The sequence below is a fragment of the Andrographis paniculata genome, unplaced genomic scaffold (assembly GCF_009805555.1).
Source record: "Andrographis paniculata isolate CXL003 unplaced genomic scaffold, ASM980555v1 Contig76END, whole genome shotgun sequence".
Lineage (NCBI taxonomy): Eukaryota > Viridiplantae > Streptophyta > Magnoliopsida > Lamiales > Acanthaceae > Andrographis > Andrographis paniculata.
Window position 1 is genome coordinate 293469 of NW_026137613.1, and position 22419 is coordinate 315887.

Sequence of the window (22419 nt, forward strand, 5' to 3'; positions counted from 1 at the left end):
ATATTATATATTTTGTACAAAACTATATATATATTATATTTTTTTAATATAAATTGAAAACCGTATTAAAAATTAAGTGGCAATGGATTGGAGATCAACCTGGGTCACCTGCATGCCAACAGAACCAATAGAATAAAGCTTTGCAAATACGAAAGAGAAATGTTTTTCTAATTACAATCACCATTACCATTGTATTTATTTATTAGATTTATTCTTATATGTGTAGACCCAGATAGAGTGTCTTCCTTCTCGCCGAACTCTAATTTACTCGGTGTCACGGTGACTTCCACGCTGTCCGTTGCGTGCACTGTCACCTCATACACGGCATTCGCCTCCTTCCTGACATTTCTTACGCTTCGTTTATACTTTACAACGCTTTTAAAGCCGGAGAAGGCAACCAAGAACGACGGGTATCGATGTCGTAGATCAGGCCGGGATTCGTTGCTCGGTTTGGATCGACGTGGCCCAAGAACGGATTGGACACGTCCCTGGTGACGAGGTCCGTTAAATTATTCCCGTTGTTATCGACGTTGTACGCCGTGGTCATCAATGCTGACTTGATCGGCCGCCGGTGACCACTCAGGGTGGGCCTGTTTCAGCAGCGCCGCCAAGCCGCTGACGTGAGGGCACGACATCGACCTGCCGGAGATGATGTTGAATTAACATAAAATTATTAGAAAAATAAACACTTAATTATCAGAAAAAATTGGGAATAAAATTTGGTAGGTTTCGGAACAACTAATTAAGTACGTCATTTATTAATGCAATTATTATAATGGTCTGCTATTGGTAGTAGCATCAATTGTAGTAGCCTTTGAATACTAATATATATGTTTACATTTATATTTATTGAATTTTTGGTAAATATTTACATCAAATCAAATAATTATTCTAATTAATTTTTTTTTATCTAATTGCATAATTTACAATCAATATAATAATATTTTTTTAAAATAAAACATTAAATTTAAATAAAATAAAAAAATATTTCAACTTTTATTTCAATATTTCATCAAATAAAAATAGTTAAACTAACATTTTATTACATATATTATATTAACCAATCACACTACTTAACTATATAAACCATTTTTTCTTAAACTCCGCGCGAAAAGGAAATGCGACTAATTTCGCAGGATGAAGGGAGTATGAGAATAAAAATTAATTAAAAATTAAAATAAGTATCTTTGTTGTAGGTATAAAATAAAATAGAATATCATCAACATTGATGTGGTGTAGAGAGAAAGTGAAGTGGATGGTGAAAAAAAAAAAAATAGAGATGCCAAAAAAATGTGTATCTTTATTGCTAATGGTCTAAAAGCATACTCTTAAGAGAATGAGTTCTTGAAGAAGAATCGAAGCTGAAGGGAATTCCTGCAGAGGGTGCTCCAAAGTTTTTTCTTAGATTTTACAAAATTTTATACCATATAAAGAGAGGAGAGAATCAATTCATTACAGTAAATTCTAGGATATTTTAGCAAAAATTAATAGTATGGTACCAAAACTCGTATAATTTTTGATCTTGTAAACTTATAATTTTGTAACGATGGATTGTAAATGATTGTATTGCTTGCGATATTCGAAATTCAATTTTATATTTCGGTTTTATTTCCTTTAGCTTTATAGCTATTAATATAGTTTCATAAATATTTAGAGTTTGTTCTATAATAATTTTAAACTAAAATAACACTAATTATTTTATATAATTTTTAATAAAAATTTACTATTTATTTTAAAAAATATGTCATATCAAAATAATATTTAAACAATAATTAAAATCAAATACATTTTATTTCAAATCAATTTTAATAAACAATCAAATAAATTCTTGTTTAATTTAATACATATAATACTAATATTTTTAAAACTCCTGCAAAAATCAAACGGATAGATAGATATGAGAGTGGAGTATCTAATTAGAGTGTGTTCGTTTATGAGTTTTTTCAAAAATTTATTATTCATCAATTTTATTTTTTAAAAAAAATATCAAATCAAATACGTATTTTTTATTTTTTATATTATGATAAAAATTATTTTTATATTCAAAATATCACATCGGACACTTAGTTATACAATATTATTCAACTATTATTATTCAAAACTTCTACTATTAAAATCTCAACTCAAAATTCAAACTTCCAAACAAACACACCCTCAAACAAAAATACAAAAAAAAAAAAAAAACACCACAAAACACAAAACAAACATACCTTGAGTATTATAAAAAGTTTTATTAAAAATTGATAAAATATGATAAAATAAATAAGTAAAAATAGCAAAAAATTAATTAATGTTTATTAAAATATGAATAATAAAATTTTAAATAAATAAAACTATTTATTATGAAGAGATTAGATATAAATTTAAATTAATATGGTAACGACAAACACATCCTTGAACTTACTGTGATCATATATGGCAATAACTGACGGACACAGGAAACATGAGACACTTTTATGGTGCATTATTTTTACTTATTTATTTATTTATTTATTATTATTATTATTATTATTAAGATTTGTTTTGCTTGTTTTGAATTTAAAATTATCATTATCTATTTTATATGATTTTGAATAAAAATCTACTTTATCCCATAAAAAAGAGTATTATTTATTTTGTATACATAAGTTTTTAAGATTAGTATTATATTAATTATAGTAAAAAAATAAAAATATTATTTTAATTATAAGAATAATTAAAAATAGCGAAAATATAATTTTATTTTTTTATTTTAATAAAAAATAATTATGTAATAATAAAATTGAGATATTGTAAAAAAATTATTTTTGAAATAGTTATTTTATACCAAATAAAAATATTTATATTTTTTTAGTAGATAGAAAAAAAAAATTATTTTGGGAGTTGCAGCGGTTGTGCGCTTTTGGTCCGGGTTGTACGCATTAAACTTACTTATGTTTGGTTGGATTTTTTATTCAAAATTTAAATAGTTAAAATTTTGAAATAGTAAAATATAATATAAATAAATATTGATATGATATTTTAAAAATAAAATATATTTTTAATATATTATAAAAACAAATGATAAGTATGTTTGTTTATATTTTGAAGGAAAAAAAAAAGGAGTAATAAAAATTTTCAAAAATTTCTTTAAAAAAAAAAAAAAAAAAAAAAAACTTTGTTATTGATTATACTTGACTGCAACCAAACACGCCCCAAAACCTATTTATCTATTTAAATGAGTAATTTATTTCCTCGTCAGTGTTGGTAGGATTACATCAAATGAGCTTTGAAAAGCAGTGTCAAGAATCTACTAAAAACCAAAATTAATACAGACAATGCATGTTGTCCTTTTCTTCTATTCTTTTATTTTTATATTGATAATAGTATTGTTTTCTTTTCTTAAAAAATTAAAAGATTTATATATTTTTAAAATTTACATAGAGGGTACTTTTATTTTTTTATTATTTATTTATTTCTTTAATTGTTTTTCTAGGTGAAACAAAAAATAAATGTAAAGTTTTATACAAAAAATAAACATAATTTTAGAATAACGAGCAATAAAAGATTTTAAAACTTATAAGGATCCAAGTAATTTTTCAATATTTATAAAATAGTTTATAAAAATAATAAAATCTTAATAAAATTATATCACATAAAATCAAATTTAAATTAAGACAAATAAAAATTGTAGGACAGATATTTTCCCAATTAAACAAATTAGTTATAAGTTTATGGCGTTCAAAATCCAATATTTTGGTTTGGGGTGTTTTCTTTTTTTTTTTTAACATTTTTTTTAAAAAAAATTAGTTTACTATATAAATTTATAATACCCTCCTTCTCATTTCGTCCAACTCAAAGTACATTTTATTTTTATTGACATTTTCGTCTCTCTCACTTAAAAGTATCAGTTTTTTATTTAAAAAATAATTATTATATACTAATGTCAAAATAGGTTAATTGTTACTTAAATTACAAATATACTACCATCTCTGTTCGGCTCTAAAACTCTCATTTACTTTTTTTTTTCACGTAAAGTTGTTATTTGAATATTAATTATTATATCAAAACGTAGTACAAATTATGCAAAAAACTTCAATATGTGTCTAATAATACGATATTTTGGTGGTTTCAATATGACATTCATCACTTTATCTCCCGTGAGAGCATCCGTTATAGTCATTACCTTTACCTCATTATTTTTTTTTTAATTTTCAAATTATTTCATTTATGATATATCTTTGTTTGATTTTTAAATTTTATTTTTCAATATATTGAGGTAATTGATAACGAGAATGAATAGTTTATTATGTTCCTTTGATATATAATATTCTTTTATATGAATTCAAAATATCATTTAATTTATTTTATAATAACCGAATAATACTATAAAATATAATGGTGGGATCCACAAATTATTTATATACAGCAAAAAGGGGAAATTTGAAATAATTCCACGTTATTTCATTCTAAATCTCACACCAATATATATATATATATATATAATTTGTTTGTGTGATGAATGAATCAATGATTAATCTTGTTATTGGATATGGAATTTGGGGTTTAAGAATGATTGAGAATAGATTGTTAATGAAAAATACACGGAACATTGGCCGCTGGAAATTTTATTTTATAAATTATTTAAGGCTCATTTCATATAATTAATTTTTATTTATTTAATCCTATTTGTTTCTTTATAAAAAAGTATTACATTAATTTTTTTTTCATAAAATATTAAATTAAATACATTTGTTTTTTGAAAAAAAAAAAATCAATTTTGGTCTCAATAAAACCAAAATTTATCAATTTTGGTCATGATATAAGAAACGCATCAATCTTAGTCAAATTATAAATAATTTCAATCAATTTTGGTCTCATTATAAAAAATTTCAATCAATTTTGGTTCCACCGTTAAAAATCTAACGGAAATTGCTTACATAGACGTAACAGAGTTGATGTGGCAGCTGACCTGGAAACTACAGTCATAGTTGAATTTTACGTAAAATCCTTAAAACTCACTGTTGAAATTGCTTAAAATTTCTATATTTTCATAGTTGCATCAAATTTGTTCCTAGTTTATATAAATTGTGCGTGTAATTCTTCAATTGTCTTTATATAATGGTGTTTTTTTTTTAGCCGCGGTCAAATTGCAAATAAATACTAAATTTTCTATTTCTAAATTGGATATTTAGTAGGAAGAAATAGAAACAGGTAAATGAAAATGTAAAAATAAAGGCAGATAAATGAAAATTGATGGATGGACAGACGTAGCTAAATTAGTCTTGAGCCTTATCAAATAAGAAGATAACTCAAAATTGATTAATCCAACAAAGACACGGGAAATTGATAGAGTTGCTGGTCCCCAATATGATGAGATGACATATTTTGGTTGTAACAAATTTAGTGGAGGCATGGATAAATAGTGAAACAAAAAGATTCTATTATTGATTGAATTTGTTAGATGATTATATATGCGAGTGAGAAAATATAATAAGAGTTAAATATTCTAGTTGTGTTGATAGAGAAAAAAAAAGAGATTATTGAACATTGAGTGAGTGAAAATATGAGATAACTTTTAGGTTGAGGGAAACAATCAAGAAATGTGTGTTGATTTCTTGAAGTGTGTACTTACATTATATCAAAATATTATTGTGCTTCAATGGTTTTTTCAGTGAATCTTATATAGGTTGGAACCCTAAATGGCTAGTTACAGTCGAATTGGATTATCAATTATTTTGTAATTTTCGTCCTTGTGATCACCAATATGTATTCGCTTTCAGATTGTTGACTGTGTCCAACGAACAACCAATTAACTTGTATTGTGAGAATTTACAATTCTTTTGTCTTGGAGTTGTTCTGCTGTAGTGATTTAATCCAATGTAATATAAATTTGAAGTCAACAACTTTAAATTACAAATATATTTACATTTATATTAATTTCTAACCAACAGTAGATTTTTTAAAAACCAACTATGTATAAATATATTTAGTATTCTAAATATCCCTTCATTTTAGTAAATAATTAATAAATAATTAAAAAATATATTGGTAAAAATAATTATTTTGTAATATAAAATTAAGATAATTAAATAGTTTAATTAAAATTAAAATATATAATTTTTATTTTTAAAAAATAAATAAATTATGTGAAATGAACGAAACAAAAGATATGTGAAATAAAGTAAAAAAATATTTTATATGAAATGAATAGAGTATTTAATATTGATAATTGATATGAAAATAAAATTTTATTTAATATATTTGGTCAGAATAATTAAATATTTAGATTGTATTCTTTTTTTCTATTTAAATATATATATTTTTTATTGTTATCGAAAAATATTTTGATTTTAGTTTTTAGTAAAAATTTGCTTTACGTAATTTATTATTATTATTATAAATGATATCAAGTATAATTATTATACTATAATTTTATTAAAATTCATAGCTCAATATTCGAGTATGATTGATAGATGGAGTAATATTTTTAAAGTATTTTTTTTATATATAAAACATAATAATTATTTATGTTAGCTTATTAAAAATATAATTTGATATAAAAAAATTTAAAAACTATAATATTTAACACATGTAACCATTGAATGAGCAAGATTTCATTCATAGTAAAATCAACGAGAAAAGTGTTTCACTGTATAGCCAAATTCTCTCCAAGTATTTCCTCCAAGAGGGAGGCATACCCTATCATGCCATTTTTTATTTGTTTACTAGTTTGTTTATTTTTTATTTAAAATTAATGTAAATTTTTATTTAAATAGTATTTTTATGTAATAATTTTAATGAAAAAAAAAATAGGTGATCCAAGCCTCGTACTAGTGGAGTTCACGGCACATCCGCAGGTCACGAGAGCGAGCCACCACCACAACCAATGCCAATGCCACCCAATCACGCACGGATTTGTTTTTGAATATCCTCCAAAAGGCTTCATACTAGTGGAGTTCACTCGGGAAATTTTCTTCACAACTTCCGATGTGGGACTTGAGTTTGCACCCAACACCAATCCCACCGGAGTTTCGGATCATTTTTACTTTTGTAAAATTTTATTATATTCATAGTTAATATTATTTTTTAAAAATAAAATTAATCGATTTTTTATATCTATATATAGGATCTACAATTTGTTTTTGTTGGGGACCCTAAAAAATTCCAAGAAATAACTATATAAACAAATCAACAAGCAATAATTTATATATCTTCATGTGCCTTTTTCATTGATGTAGACCGACAGAATAATTTTGATTAAGATCAGAGAATACAAACATCTTTTCTTCAGGGATAGTCAGTGATGAGAATAGATTTTCTTTAATAATTTTTTTAAAAAAAATTTACTATTTAAACTCTACATATGTCGAAAAAAAAAAAAAATTATTTTAAGATCAAACCTAAACTAAACCTTTCCAAACTCTTACTAAAGAAACTTACCCTAAGATTTATCGAAATTCAACACGATGTACCTATTATATATCATCTAAAATTGATGTATCTATAATAGTTGATGACACTACAATAGTTAATATTTCATCAGCTATGTATCTATATGCAAATTTCACAATAATATCCTATATTCAACTATCAAACCTCACATGAATTCAAAACAACATTAAAGATTTTTACTAACCTTCATCCTCTTAAATGTTGCCCTTAGAGACCAACATTCCCCGACGCCATTTAGACAAGGCCTACATCCGATAATGCATGAAGAAACTATGCGCAATTGTAAAATACTTTTGTATGTCCTTTCTTCGCCCGAATTTGAGAAACCTACAAAGTCGTGAAAATATAGGAACATATAGAGTCAAGAATTTAACAGCACTAGAATTTAACAACACATTAACTTATTTATGATTTACTGTTTTTTAATATGAGAATTGGACTTTATTATATAAGGGTACTTGAATTAAATTTTCAATAATCCCTTGAATTTGATCATAATCATTGATAAATTATTAAAGCCTAATTATTTAGATTTATATGAAGTTGTGTGGTTCAACACAAACAAATTCGTCAGTAATAACATAGAAGATTCAAGATTGGTTAAATATTTATTCTAATTTTTCATGGGATCAGCAGCAATGCATGAATACCTTTGAAGTCACTAGATCAAAGAACATAAACTAGAACTGAAATTGAAACTTGTACCTTCAGACTCGAAATTTCACTGAGATCGCCGACATGAGTGCCACCACAAGGGCATCCTGGGTTCTTGCCCAATTGAACGATCCTAGGAGAGCTCTCCTGTAAAAACAGGACATAATTGACCCTCAGAAATTCTATTACACCCCGGAGGAACATAGAGTAAGCCAAATACAATGCCTGTTAAAAATGACATGAAATGGAATTTTGACTACTTAGCAATATAGTTGAAAACTAACTGGTAAAGTAGTATTATTGAATCTCCAAAAGCAATGTAACCCGATAGAAAAAAAAAAAAAAGAAACTATTTAATACAGTACAGTAGACGACTCTCAAAAGTGAAGGTACACCTTGTTAATATGACAAATAGCATGTTGTACAAAGAGGTGAGATTAATAATATATACATATGAAGACTTCATTGCAGCAATTAAAATTTGATCAATGTCAAAATAATATCCCTTTGTAACAATTAAAACTTAGATGAATAATTTTCAACAATTTCACCATTCTATAGTGCAAAAGATTTTCATACAAGGGTTGCTGTATGTGGCCTAAAGCATTTTCATTTTGAAAGAGGATATGGAAATTAGAAAACCTGCAGCTCCCGGGGGTAACAATAATCATCGATATCTGTAGTCTAACCTTGGGTATGTAATCTGGGAGGGATCCACCGCAGAGTTCCGAAGCTTGATTGTACGGTAAAATGGACACAGAGACCTTTATGGTGTATGAAAATGTTAAGACATTGATGCTACATAACTAAGGACTACAAATAAAAAAGGAACTGAACAAATAGAAGTTTATTCAAAATGCATACACACATTTCCTCCTTCCGAGATCAAACGGTTTGCTTCTAATTCAATCTCCTTTTGCTTCTCTTGCAGTTCATTCGGTGGAACAGTACCTTTGTATTCCACAAATGGTCTGAAAGTTTGTAAAGGGCAATCCAATTAAATTTTACATAATATGCATCAAAGAGCCTAAAACTGTCTAAAAATCAAACAGAATAGAATACGGAATGAACTGTGAAGGAAGAACTATCAAACTTCATTCCAGAGACAGAACTAAAGCAAACAATCAATGGGCCAAGCAAGCAACTAAGTAAAACACTAAAATCAATATTCTTTCAAACCCAAGTTAGAAACGGATCTGATGTCACATTGAGCCTCTTGAATCACAGGTTTAGAACAGAAAAATAAGTAGGATTACATAAAGTTCGATAGGAACCACTTTATAAAAAGGTAGTTTGATGCATCGTTAATGCTAGCGAATTTCCTCCACTGATATCACGATTTACGAGATAGCACATATTTACAGTAGCTATAACCATATATTCATACCCATCGGGAAAGTGATAACCTTTAGTCGGCTCCAAGTGATCCCACCCCACCGTTCTCACACAGATATCCAACAAATGCCCTGCAGAATGCAGCCTACGAAACAAACACATCAGCAATAAACAGAAAAAATAAGCAAGATTCTTTAAAGTTGTCTTTCAGCATCAGCAATAAACAGAAAAAATAAGCAAGATTCTTTAAAGTTGTCTTTCAGCATCAATTGTCAGCCATTTTAGGGAAAACTCATATTCCATATTAAACTGCAATATACAGCCCCAAACCTAATAAACTATTGGCTTTAGCAATCCAAACCTGATACGAACAATATTGGAAGACCAGCAGTCCAAAATTAGATGCAAAAATGTTTTCAGGAATGAGTTTAGGTAAAACAGAAATCCATTTTTTATGAATAATTTATCCACACTGCTCTATATTTAGTTTTAAATTATAGAAGCCTTCTATGAAATCCTCTGTGATAAACTAGTTTATAGGATCTAATCTTTTCAATGAAATAATCTTATGAATAAATGTAGAAGATTATTATTCATCTAGATCAATTGATCAAGCTAGGCCAAGCCAAATCAAAGTTTTAGATTTTCGAGACTAGAATCCATATTGAGGTGAGCTTGAGCTGGCTTGACAAAGAGATCTATCAAGTTTAAAGGAACTTGAGGCTAGAAAATTCTTAGCTTGGACTGGCATTTGTTAATACGAAATGAGTCAAGTCTAAGTCCATGCGCAATGTTTAAACTAAAGTTCTTATAAATCAAGGATAATTCAGCATAATAAGATAAACTTTCCCTCGCTACCCAACCTTATTGAACTGTTTATTTACAATATCAATTCGAGTCTACTCAGCAGGATTAAAGATCAAGAATTAGGAGATTGAACTCAAACTTATTTAACTGAGTGAATTTACAACAAGCTTTTGAATAGCTGGAATAGATTAACATCATGTTGTAACTTGATTATTGAAACATATATTCTACTCATCAGTTCAATATAGTTGCTAAACATATCCCCACAAAATCAACAAATGAGCTTGTTCATCTCCATACCTAGACAAGTTGTAACTTGATGATTCCATACCTTGAATTTAGCCTACGTCTATCTTCATCCACTCTCAGCAAAACTTCAGCTCCTACGACAGCACTCACATCTTCAGTGTTCTCGAAATGGCCATAGTGATACACCTAGTAGTACAACAAATTAAGAGGAATCACCAAAATGAAAACGGAAAAAGCGAACAAACATTAAAAGCTAAAATAGAATACGTAAACATTGGACGAAGGAAACGTACAATTTGATCCTTGGATCGGACATCCTCAACAACAAAGGTGAACAGTGGATTTGAGATGAAACCCTTGTCCGATGGTTGACCGCCGCCCTGGGGATGAAAAATAGTGGAATCGAGCACGAGCGTTTGCGTACCTTGATCATTCTGTTCAAGGAGGAGCAATCCATCAACAAAACGCAGAAAATGATTCAACTGAAGAATCCAATCCAAATATATAAGTAAATATTTGGTTTTGTTGGAGAAGGGCAGAACTGACCGCGAAGGAAGAGAGGACCGCAGCTGAAGCCTGCAGCTTGAACATGTCGTGGAAGTATTCGAGTTTGGTTGGGTGGCAGCGCGAGAGACTCTCCGCCATGTGGGTGTGGTGTTGGGATGTGCCTTCGTTTCGTTTGTTGCAGTTCAGTTCAACGCCCACTGTCAAAGGAGTTTAAAGAGCGTTTACTTGTACTTTTGTTTTGATATTCATTTTATATATAATATATATATATATATGTATAATTATTAAATTAAATAATTATTTTTATTTAATACTTTCATCATTTCCTCCCTTTCCTAACAAATAATATCGTATGTTCGTATGTGTTTACAGGTTTTAGTTTTGAATTTTAAATCGTAAAATTTTGAATTAAAATAGTTGTTTAATGTGATATAAATATGTGTTGATGTGATATTAAATTTTAGTGTAATAAAATAAATAAAAATTGGGTGTTTGATTCATATTTTTGGAGGAAAAAAAAAGTTAAAATAATAAAATCAAGTGTAAAACCTGAGAAGTAATCATTTTTATCGTAGTCTCTTTATATCAAACAAATGACATATTTTCAGGAAAAAACTTACTAATTTAAACCATATTAATTACCTTTATAATAATATATACCTTCATTCAAAACTCTTTTATTATGTATATATCTCTTCAATAACAAAATATTTTATTAATCTTTATTTTAAAATTACCCACAATACTTTTTACATAAAAACATAATAATAGAATAATATCATAATTTATTATTTTCTATTTTCTTCTATTCATTCACATAATATAATTTTCAAAATAAATGAAAAAATATTATTAACTAATTAAAATATTCTTTAAATATCGTATCTCTAATTAAAAAAAGTAATATATTTGTCTAATTGTAATTTAATTATAATTTAATAAAAATAATTATAAATTAAAATAATTAAATAATTTAATTAAAATAAAAAATTATAAATTTAAATTTTAAAATGCAATTATATTTTTTTTAAAAATAACAAATTATGTAAAACCGAAAAGAAAAAAAAAAGACAAATTAAATAGAATGAAAAAAATATTTATTATGAAACTAAAGTGTGTTTGTTTGGAAAATTGAATTTTAAATTCACTGTTCATCCTATTTTTTCTCTTCAAAAAATCAAATCAAACACCTATTTTCTATATTATACTCAAAATCAATTTTACGTTCGAAACATCACATCAACACCTGTTTATATTCCATCATACAACTATTCAAATTCAAAATTTTTACTATTTAAATCTATAACTCAAAATCCAAACCCCAAACAAACACACTGTATTTCATAGTATATTTATATTGTATTCTCCATTCTCTCATACCATCCAAAAACCTATCTTCCTCCCAATTGAAATTCAATTCCTTCCCCGTTCTCTCACATTCGGGTGAACCATATATCTTGGATAAATGATTGAGAAATTGCACTGAGGCACCATCGCTGTTCTTCGAGAAAAAGGTCTCCAGCAATCCTTCGATATGCAAGCATTCTTTTAGAGGCCTTTAAAAAAGCCTCTAAAATGACACAAAAACCATCCATACCAGATAAATTTTGAACATTTAATCAAACAATCAATCCAAGAACACCTCATCACTCATACCAGCTGTATAAATAAACTCAGATAGATATAAGAGTGATGGATAGATCATGACATGTTAAGAAACACAAAACCCCAAGAATAATTCCTACACTCCTATAAACCAAATAAAAAAAAAAAAAAAAAAAACCACAAGAACACAAGATTGAAGAAATAGGTGCACCTGATTCATTTAACCATCATCACCTGTCTTTGTTTCTTCGCGGGCCTTTGATGTAGGCGAAGGAGATGCCGCGCCATCTTGACCCATCTCAGTTCTAAGGTCGTTGATGCTCTGCTCCAACTCATCGATACGGTTGCCCATCTCATCAAGTGCATTCAAGTTAAGGAACCAAAACTTTCTTTTGCACAAATTGTTTCATCATGTGGAAAACATTATTCGATAGCCTAAATACGATTCGCAATGTGAAAGTGTGTATGTGTCCACATGCCATTTTAAATAGTACTACTAATTTAATAGAAACTAATGAAGAATAGCAATTGAAGGATATTTTTACTTATGATGGACTCCGACATTGTCTGGAACCGAGTTTGCTGCAATGGAATGAAAAATCAGAAGAGATGTCCAACCACAAGATACACTGAATCTCAATCATGATTATTAATAGATTACTCACCATTTGCTGGAGTAGGTTTTGTACCTGAAGAATGGAAACAGCAGCATCAGCAAACATAGTAATAAACTATAATAAATTATACTCCCTCCATCATCGAAAATTATGTCCGTATGGTTGGGTATGGGTTTTAATAAAAATGGGTAAAAATAGTTATTTTTCCTTTTTTTAGTAAAAAAAATTACAAAAGTGGTATATATTTTATTTTGTTTTTTACTATAAAAGAAATAAGAACATTTTTTTATGACAACCTAAAAAAAAAAAAAGATGAGCATAATTTGAATAACAGGAGTAGATCAAAACTCACATCATAGAAAAATTAATAACTCACCTAAAAGGAAAAACAGATACAAAGCCCATATTATTTTATCAGGACTGAGACCATGTTAAATGGTCACATCACCTTGATATACTGAGGAGATTTATTTTTTGTAAATACTTAATTACTTCAATGCACTCCCACACATGCAACTACGTATATTTCAAATAAAACACTTGCATAAATGAGTGACAGTGAGGATTCAAACTCAAAACCTTTTATTCTGATACAACATAAGATGACCGTGCCACCAAAAAAGATAAAAAGCATAACAGGAGGCACATATAATCTCATGCTCCATTTGGTTGGAGGGATTTTGGTCAAAAGAGTTTCGAAAGATTCAATTAAATTCATTAGTTTCTTTTGGCAAAATGACATATTTCAAATCATAAAATTAGGTGTTGATATCAAATATTTCTGTACAACCAAATGATGGAATTTAATTATGAAGCATTTCAAATCCCAAGTAGATCAAATCCATTCATTTAATCCAGCATCAAATTCAATTCATCCAACCAAACGATCCAAAGTAATTCAAATCCGTTCATTTAAAATCCAGCATCAAATCCAAATTCATCCAACCAAACGAGGCCTTATATGTATTTTATATTTTCATTTCATTTATCCCTATGTATTTGAGTCAAATTCATTAATTTCATTTGGCAAAGCAACATATTTCAAATCTCAAAAGTTACCTGTGATTTCAAATCTCAAAAGTTAGTTGTGGATTTAAAATCACCACCTTTAATATTTTAAATATCTTTGTACTATGTCATGTCAATTATTTGCTACAACCAAATGATGGAATTTAATTATGAAGTATTTCAAATCCTAAGTAATTCAAATCCATTCATTTAAAATCCAACATCAAATCCAAATTCATCCAACCAAACAAGGCCTTATATTTATTTTATATTTCATTTCATTTCTCCCACATATAAAGAGGATTCAATCCATAATAACAAGTGGCACATCCATACATGAACACAGATAAGATTGAACTTACAAATGTAGTCATATCATCAGTACTTTGTTTAGAATTATCTGCATCTCGTCCATCCTGCAGGCAAAGAAAAGTGAATCTGTAAGAAACACAAGAATGCACACAAAAAAGGCATCATATATACCCCATTATACTCCAACATATCAATAACAATAAATCAAATCAACAGCAGAGTTCCTGAATAAAATATAAAAGTTTTGATAAGTTCTTGATGGAATAAATTATAACAGTTTGATTCTTGATGAAATAAATTATTTTCATTAATAGGAATAAACATAAGTTTTCCATATCTTCGATTGATTACTTTTCTTATAATTAATGTTAAAAATGTTCTTGACAAATTTGATGAGAAATTCACTCCTCTTCTTCAAATGCACACAATCATACGTTCCAAAAAAAATAAAATAAATAAACATAAGGAAGAAACGCTGTCTGTTTAATATCTGGTTTTAGCAATAAAATACAGAGGACGTTTGCTTACAGTGTGCTCGAATCACAAAACCATCAATTCGCGAAACAACAAACTCAGCACAATAAGACCAAGCTTGATGATACTGCCAATTTTTCATTCATGTAAATTGATAATAATATAATCCAGCTGACGCAATCCATCTACACTGGGTTCTCTTCATTTTCATATGTATATATTTCTTTCAGCGTATATACAGACTCCTAAAGCAACTTATATTAAATTTATTAACATACAAATCTCTCTCTCACACACACACGAAAACGAAAATCACAGCAGCAACATCAACAACAAAACGGAGTAAAAGCAAATATAATATCCAAATTTCGGAAGAGTTAAAAAAATAAAAATAAAATAAAATAAAACACTAGATCGAGCGAGGATCCACTTCCAAAATATAAAGAAAAATCCGGATCGTCATAGCATCATCTAATGAAAACATTACCATTTTGGTTTCGAAGGATTCGTCAACTTGAATTAGAGCTCGCGATTCTGAGAAGTGAATTTGGGAAATTTTGAAATGCGAGCGTGGTAGGTGAACGGAAATGAAAAGAAAGTTCGAATGGAATTGGGGCAGAGGTCTTTAATGGGCCTTGTGCGCTGTGAAACAAGTAAAAATTATTTTTGGCATATTCTAATTATCATTTTTGGGGCCATTAATTTTATTTTATTTTTTTAGGTTAAATTGTATACCGTGATTTTTAAAAATTAAGCAAAATTTTTATATTGTTAAAATTGCGTCAAATATTGTAGAATTTATGAAATCATAAGGAGTTTATAAAAATATAGGGGATTTCGTGTAATTATGTAAAACTATGTATGAATTTTGTAAAATTTAACTTTTTTTTTTAATTTGGAGTCTTGTTGAATTTCAACATGAACATGACCATGCTCATTACTACATTGTGAATGCAACTAATTTCCTGCAAATATATTCATGAAATAACTATAAAAATAATATATTAATAAAAATATTTTGAAATATTATTTAAATAAAATCACAAATTAATATTTCGTTTCACATCAATTTTAAATAACAATAAAACAAATCCAAAATGAACAATTTATTGTTAACGTTTTCCCTCTCAGTTGCAATGTTAATAACATTAATTCTGGATAATATAGTCCCTTTGTGGCAAAGGGCTTTCGAAATTTTATAATAAATTAAAAAATAATAATATTTTATTATCGAGTGAAAGTGTGTAAGAAATGTTAGATTTTGACATTATAATTGTATGTGTAATAATATATTTGTTACTTAGGTAAAAATTAAAAATATTTTGGTATAAATGTATTATTATTTTTACTAAAATAAGAAATGAATGATTTGGAATCGGACAATGAAAATTATAAAAATAATACTTTGAAAGTTTGAATTGAGACGGAGAAAATATTTGCTTGCAAGTATTCAAATTAATATTTTACTGATTTTTATCAAATAACTCATATTTTCCAGGAATATATAATAATACAATATAAATTATGATATATTATTAATTTTCAACAAAATAAAATATATACGATACAAAATAATATATAAAATTGATTTTCTACAAAAACAAATATATATGAGATACAAGACAATATATAAAATTTAAAACATATGTATATGCGGTACAAGACAATATATAAAATTTAAAACATATATTTCCATATAGCAAATATTATATTTATTATATATAATAACACATATATTGTCTGTTTTGATTATGTATAATCAAATTAGCATGATCTTTTGATTTAATAAATCAGCAACACATGTGAAACTCAAAATTAGATTTCAGCAAGTGTTTTGTCTTCTCAGGCGGGAAGAGCAGGACTCCGGACAGTGATGAATCGGCGGCGACCTCGGCGATTCTTCAGGGAACAAATATGGAATAACTTCGGATTTGGCTCGGCGGTGAATGACTCTATAGGACATTATTAATTCAACGCCTCCAAACAAATTCCAACCATATCTCGACTCCTCGAAAAATCTCAAGAACTCACACAGATCACATAGAAGAACACACGACCGGAAAGATTGACAATAAGAGTAGTTGTAATGAAAATGAAAAAGAAAAAACTCCAAGACCACATAGAGAAGAAATTCTTATGAACGGAACAAGCAAACTTTTTTTTTTCACCAAAGCAAATAAGAGGAGTGGGGAGGTTATCGAACGGGTCGGGACCAATAGGATTCGAATCCAGATTATTAGAGTTTGGATTGTGGATTGGACAAATTTTATTTATTTAGTATAACTTATCTTGTCATACTTATATTTAACATACTATTAAGTTCGATACAAAATTTACTTTGTAATTAGAAGCCACAAATTCCCATTAAAAGGTATTTTATACTTTCACTAATCATCTAGGTCTAGGTCATTGGTTCAACGCTTGTCCAACTAAAGGGAATAATAAAATAAACAAAGTCCAAATAAAGTGAAGGAATATTAGCATAAAAAAGGCATATTATGTGCCCCACAGCTGTCTCTCAAACAAATGGATATTATCAAATTTTCACTCCATACCAACATCTTTAAAAAAAGAAAAACAAACTAAATTAATTTGCAGTTATGCAAATTTAAAATCATTTAGACATCACAAGACCAAAACTTTAATGATCCAAGGCCCAAAATAAATAGAAGTAATCTCAGATAACAGCATTAAACTGTGTAACGTAAGTACCACAATCATGATAAAAACCAATAACATTCAAAGACTCTTAGAAAGTTACAAGAAAACACCACCTCCTCTCCTTCAAAGATCTCCCTTTGTTGTCAGCCACCTTCATTGTTCAGCATTTCACTTCCTTCAAGCCAGGAGCGATGTACAAGAATGTCGGGTTGTTGGCACCTTCCTTGTAGTAAGCAAACACCATTCCAGCGTTATCAGCCATGCTCTCTCCCACAAAGCTGAGTGAAAATAAAAGAACATTCCATCAGATTCTAAATTTAAAACCATCCCGTGGATGTTTCATTAAAGAGTTTGTGATAGTTTTTCTTACAATTGCAGGTCTTTGAGTTTTCCAAGCAAATACTTTGTGGCACATTCAATGTTCTTCATAAAATGATCCTTATTCTCACCATCAAGTTTTTCAGACAATAACTTGATGTACTTCCTCATGTACGCAACAAAGGCCTTCTTATCGAAAGTGGGTTGTTCCTGCAAAATAAGTCAAACTTTTAGACCAATCCTTTGTCAACGATATTACAAGTAGCAATATAAACACTAACCTGAAGCCTGAAAGTGTCAATGATGTCAACAACCTTCACAGCTTGGTCATCAACACCCTCATCTTCTTCGCCACCTTCGGCTGAAGGGTTGGCACCGATGTTCACTTCAACTGCACCTTGAACTACCCACTGTGATCCAAAATCAAATCAAAAAAATCTTACAAAATAAGTACTCAATAGTCAAGATTCAAAATTCACAAACTGAATCAAAAAAATAAATACCTTTCCTTCCACCTCCCAAAGAATACCATTCTCAATTTCCTTGTAGGGGAAGGAGTCAGAGAGAAGCTCGTCACCTTAATCAATAATAATAAATTCAACAATCAAATTCTATTTCAAATAATATATCGTCAACAAGGCAATTTACAATTAGTGAAAGCTAATAGTATTTCTTAATGGAAGAACTCAAATCAAATTTTGAATCGAACAACATCATAATCGCTAAAATCAATATAATTAATATTATCTATTACAAATCGAACAGCAAAACAAAATTAGGGCAGAAACAGAACCACCTTCTGTAACACCAGATCCTCAAACACAAACCAACCGTACATAAAATTAACCACGAGGAACCAAAAGATCGAAACAGTAACACGTAATCAATTCAATATAAAACCATATCGCCCTCACTCGAAAATCACATATAGATCCACATATAAACCTAACTCAATTTCATTGTTTCGAATTACCTGAGATTAAATCTTGATAAACCAACATGGTTTCTGAATCTCTGCTCTCAGTTCGCTTCCACCGCCGAAGGAAAGTTTTCGATCAACAAGGAGGAGGTACGGCAGTGAATTGGAGAGAGGGTTTGACACGGATCTAGGTTGCAGATCTATATAGAGCGAGGGTTTTCAATGGAAAATATCTAAACTACCCATGCAAAACTATTATATATACAATTACGCCCCTGTCTCAATTATTTATCATTGGGCCATCCGTTTAGGCCCATTAACTATTGCATTACAAATGATATATATTTCTTCAATATTACTATTATGTTTTTTTAATTGTTTTTATATTTAAATTTAATTTTAAAAAACTGCTGTTATAAAAAAAACCTATTATCATTAATTATGTTAAAATTATTAATTAAATTTATTTTATTAAGATTCTGTTACCCATAATAATTATTTTTAATTTGAATTATTTTATTTTACAATAAATTTTATAAAAAAATTAAACTATATTTCAGTGCAATTATTTTAATTTAAAATATTATGTGAAAATTTATTTAAATTTTAAAAAAATTATAAATTTAATTTATTATTTTGAATACATTAATCTAATAGAACATAGATAGGGACTCCAATCCAATATTAAATGAATTAATTTATCACATTTCTTTTTAGTTAAGATAGGTTCAGGATATTAATTTAGATAGTTAATTAATTTATTTTATTTATGTAATATTTGTGAAAGAGTATTATTTTACTTTTTTTTTATCAGATGAAATATTGAAATAAAAGTTGAAAAAATATTTATTTATATTTTTATTATGTTTAATATTTTATATCCTATAATTAAATTTGAAAAATAAACTGTATGAATTGTAAATAGTAATTAGATAAATAAAATATAAAACTAATTTAAAGAATAAATAGCAAGCATAAATTAACAATATCTAGACATGAAATTCTTCTTAATTTTTTTTTTAAAGAAAAGAAAGTATTTTTACTAGCTTTACTTCGTCCCAAAAGAAAATAATATATATATATATATAAAAGATGAAAAAAATTTCCAATTAAAAAAAAAAAAAAAAGATAAAAAAAGAAGAAGATGAAAACATAAAATTAATTTGATTGTTGCTAGCATGTGACAGGTGACTTTGGATTTGTTTACTCTATCAAATATATCTTCTCCTTTATAAAATTTTTATCTAAAGGGAGCCTTTAACCTTTACATTATTTTAGAAAATTTAATACATATGTAGAATTATCCATAATATTTTCAAAATTTTTTTCCAAAATATTCTTTAGACTTTATGCCTCATTTCCTCAACTATGAAATAATTAGGGTGATTTTTTATATTTTGTTAAATTTATATAAGATAAATAAGTTAATATAATAATAAAAAAAATATATAGGTATTTTACAGTAATAAATTTACAAAAGTTACTATATGAATCATGTCATGTACTCATGACAAGAATTGGTAGAAGCATATATTATATATACCAGAATATTTATTGTGTTGATTGGGTTTATTATATATACGAGAATATTTATTGTGTTGATTGGGTAAATCAATACATATAAATGGGCTGATATATATTTTGGCATTGAGGCCTACAATGCACATAATTGATCCGTCCAAATTGAAGCTCGGATCCGGCAACCCTCTACCCGACCCAAATCTTTGAGAGACCCACTGCCTGGATCTGAACCGGTCTGGTCTGAACGGGACTGAACCGGTCTGTTCTGATTGTTATATATATGCTAGACTGGTTCAGTCTCACGATAATTCATTCGATACACAACAGATCCTTGTGATTCTCTCTTGAAAGCCCTAGGCGATTCCAATGTGATTCAGTCGACTTCGCACCTGCGTTCTCCGGTGAATCTGTCCGGCGATTTGGAAAAATCTTATTCTCCTTCGATGCACGCCTTCCCTCTTGGGGTTTCTACGGTTTGGGTTTCGGTTTAGCGTGTTTGTTGCGTTTCCGTGGCGTGTCGTTTGTGATTGGGTCTTGGATGTGTGTTTGATGTAGGTTGGTTTGATATTATGGTAAACTGAGTCTGAACTGTTGCTTCCGTAATAAATCAAAGTTTTCTTTAAGTTTTCTTCGATGGTGATTTGATTTCGAGAGAATATAGCCTATTGGATCTTGGATTAGTAATAACATGGGCAAATAATATATTTTTTATTTAACGTAGACATATTGTGTTACATAAAAATATGTATTGTCAGTTCGTATATGTAGATATGTTGTCCAAAATGATTTTATATATTAAAATCAATTGTAGCTTATATATTATGTAAGATTATATGTTGTATATAATTATATTATGTATTATCAGCACCGGTGGAAGTGACACAATACAATATATTGAAAATTTTACGTCATATTGTACATTACATCGTATATATCAGTATAAAAAAATCATATCAATGTTTTACGAACAATTTGATCTACCAACTTACAATTTGATCTACCAACTTACGATATACCAAGAACTACGGTATAAATTTTTTAATATTGTTATCGTACCGAATTTTCGGCATATTTTATTGAAATTCGGTATGCAGGGTATCGTTTATCATACTAAAATTAACAATATACTAAAAAATTACATGTATATCGATGAACAAAAAATAACTAAAGATATTAAAAATCATCATAATTACAAATAACTCTTTGATCCATAGTATAATTAGTAAGTAATTAAAAAGTATATTAGTAAAATTAATTATTGTATAATAAAAACAATTATATATTAAAATTAAAATAATTAAATAGTCTAATTAAAATTAAAAAATTATAAATTATGAATTTTAAAATATGATTAAAATAGATAATCATATTTCAAAAAAAAAAAGACAAATTATTTGGGACATATCGCAATAGAAAATGTGAACATTTTATGTGAGATAGAGATACCCTCTGTCCCAAAAAAAGAGTATTATTTGTTTTTTGCAAGTAGATTTTTTAATATTAGTATTATATTGATTTGTAGTAAAAAAGACAAAAGTATTCATACCAGTATTGTGTAATATAAAATTAATGATATTTGTGTAATATATTGTAAATTGTAAAAGTATTTATTATGTTAGATAAAACATACAATTATTAAATTAGGAAACGTCACTCTTATTTTGCACTATAAGAAACTATCAATTTTGTAATGAGGTTTTTTCGTTCTTAAATTCATTTTTTCCGTTACTAATGATATTAGAGACGAAATTAGAAATGGAATTACGTTAGCTACGTGAATTTTAGGATCAGAATTCTGTTACAAATATACTATTTTTTTGTTTTTTTAGTGTTGGGACATAATGATATTCTTATTATGGAACAAAAAGAATATATTAATACTTTTTATTTAATTTTAATATTTAATTATTTTATTTTATTCATTATTCTAGTATATACTGTAATACACATATATATTGAACATTGATATATATATATAAATATATTTGGATCGTCATATATATATATATATATATGTAA

At 27.7% G+C, this 22419-nt stretch overlaps 2 protein-coding genes across 6 annotated transcripts; both read right to left on the reverse strand.

Annotated features, from left to right (window-relative positions):
• Positions 1 to 207: 207 nt before the first annotated feature.
• Positions 208 to 15602, reverse strand: LOC127266567 (heat shock factor-binding protein-like). Of its 5 annotated transcripts, XR_007842163.1 has the most exons (15): positions 15469 to 15602; positions 14558 to 14611; positions 13236 to 13259; positions 13110 to 13152; positions 12805 to 12930; positions 12346 to 12492; positions 11005 to 11162; positions 10752 to 10892; positions 10541 to 10644; positions 9455 to 9547; positions 8936 to 9038; positions 8757 to 8831; positions 8119 to 8214; positions 7598 to 7740; positions 208 to 639 (listed from the first exon to the last, which is right to left on the reverse strand). XR_007842163.1 is itself a non-coding variant. In XM_051296846.1 (14 exons), the coding sequence occupies exons 1-14, from the start codon at positions 15469 to 15471 to the stop codon at positions 7684 to 7686; spliced, it is 1224 nt and encodes a 407-aa protein (XP_051152803.1). In that variant the 5' UTR covers positions 15472 to 15601; the 3' UTR covers positions 7332 to 7683. The 5 variants fall into 5 exon arrangements, 3 of the variants coding, with proteins under 3 accessions (XP_051152803.1, XP_051152802.1, XP_051152804.1); XM_051296846.1 differs by lacking the exon at positions 208 to 639 and having other exon boundaries at positions 7332 to 7740; positions 15469 to 15601; XM_051296845.1 differs by lacking the exons at positions 208 to 639; positions 12346 to 12492 and having other exon boundaries at positions 7338 to 7740.
• Positions 15603 to 17493: 1891 nt separating this feature from the next.
• LOC127266546 (translationally-controlled tumor protein homolog) lies at positions 17494 to 19093 on the reverse strand. Its single transcript, XM_051296814.1, has 5 exons — positions 18934 to 19093; positions 18464 to 18537; positions 18242 to 18370; positions 18013 to 18170; positions 17494 to 17920 (listed from the first exon to the last, which is right to left on the reverse strand). The coding sequence occupies exons 1-5, from the start codon at positions 18959 to 18961 to the stop codon at positions 17803 to 17805; spliced, it is 507 nt and encodes a 168-aa protein (XP_051152771.1). The 5' UTR covers positions 18962 to 19093; the 3' UTR covers positions 17494 to 17802.
• Between the last annotated feature and the right edge of the window lie 3326 nt (positions 19094 to 22419).

Coding starts and splice junctions, on each gene's coding strand:
- LOC127266567 (XM_051296846.1), bottom strand. Junction 13,260..14,557: donor CTGATGATATGACTACATTT/GTAAGTTCAATC, acceptor TCCATTCTTCAG/GTACAAAACCTACTCCAGCA. Junction 7,741..8,118: donor GTGAAATTTCGAGTCTGAAG/GTACAAGTTTCA, acceptor ACGACTTTGTAG/GTTTCTCAAATTCGGGCGAA.
- LOC127266546 (XM_051296814.1), bottom strand. CDS start 18,961: ATGTTGGTTTATCAAGATTTAATCTCAG. Junction 18,538..18,933: donor TTATCAAGATTTAATCTCAG/GTAATTCGAAAC, acceptor TTATTGATTAAG/GTGACGAGCTTCTCTCTGAC. Junction 17,921..18,012: donor AAACTCAAAGACCTGCAATT/GTAAGAAAAACT, acceptor ATTTTCACTCAG/CTTTGTGGGAGAGAGCATGG.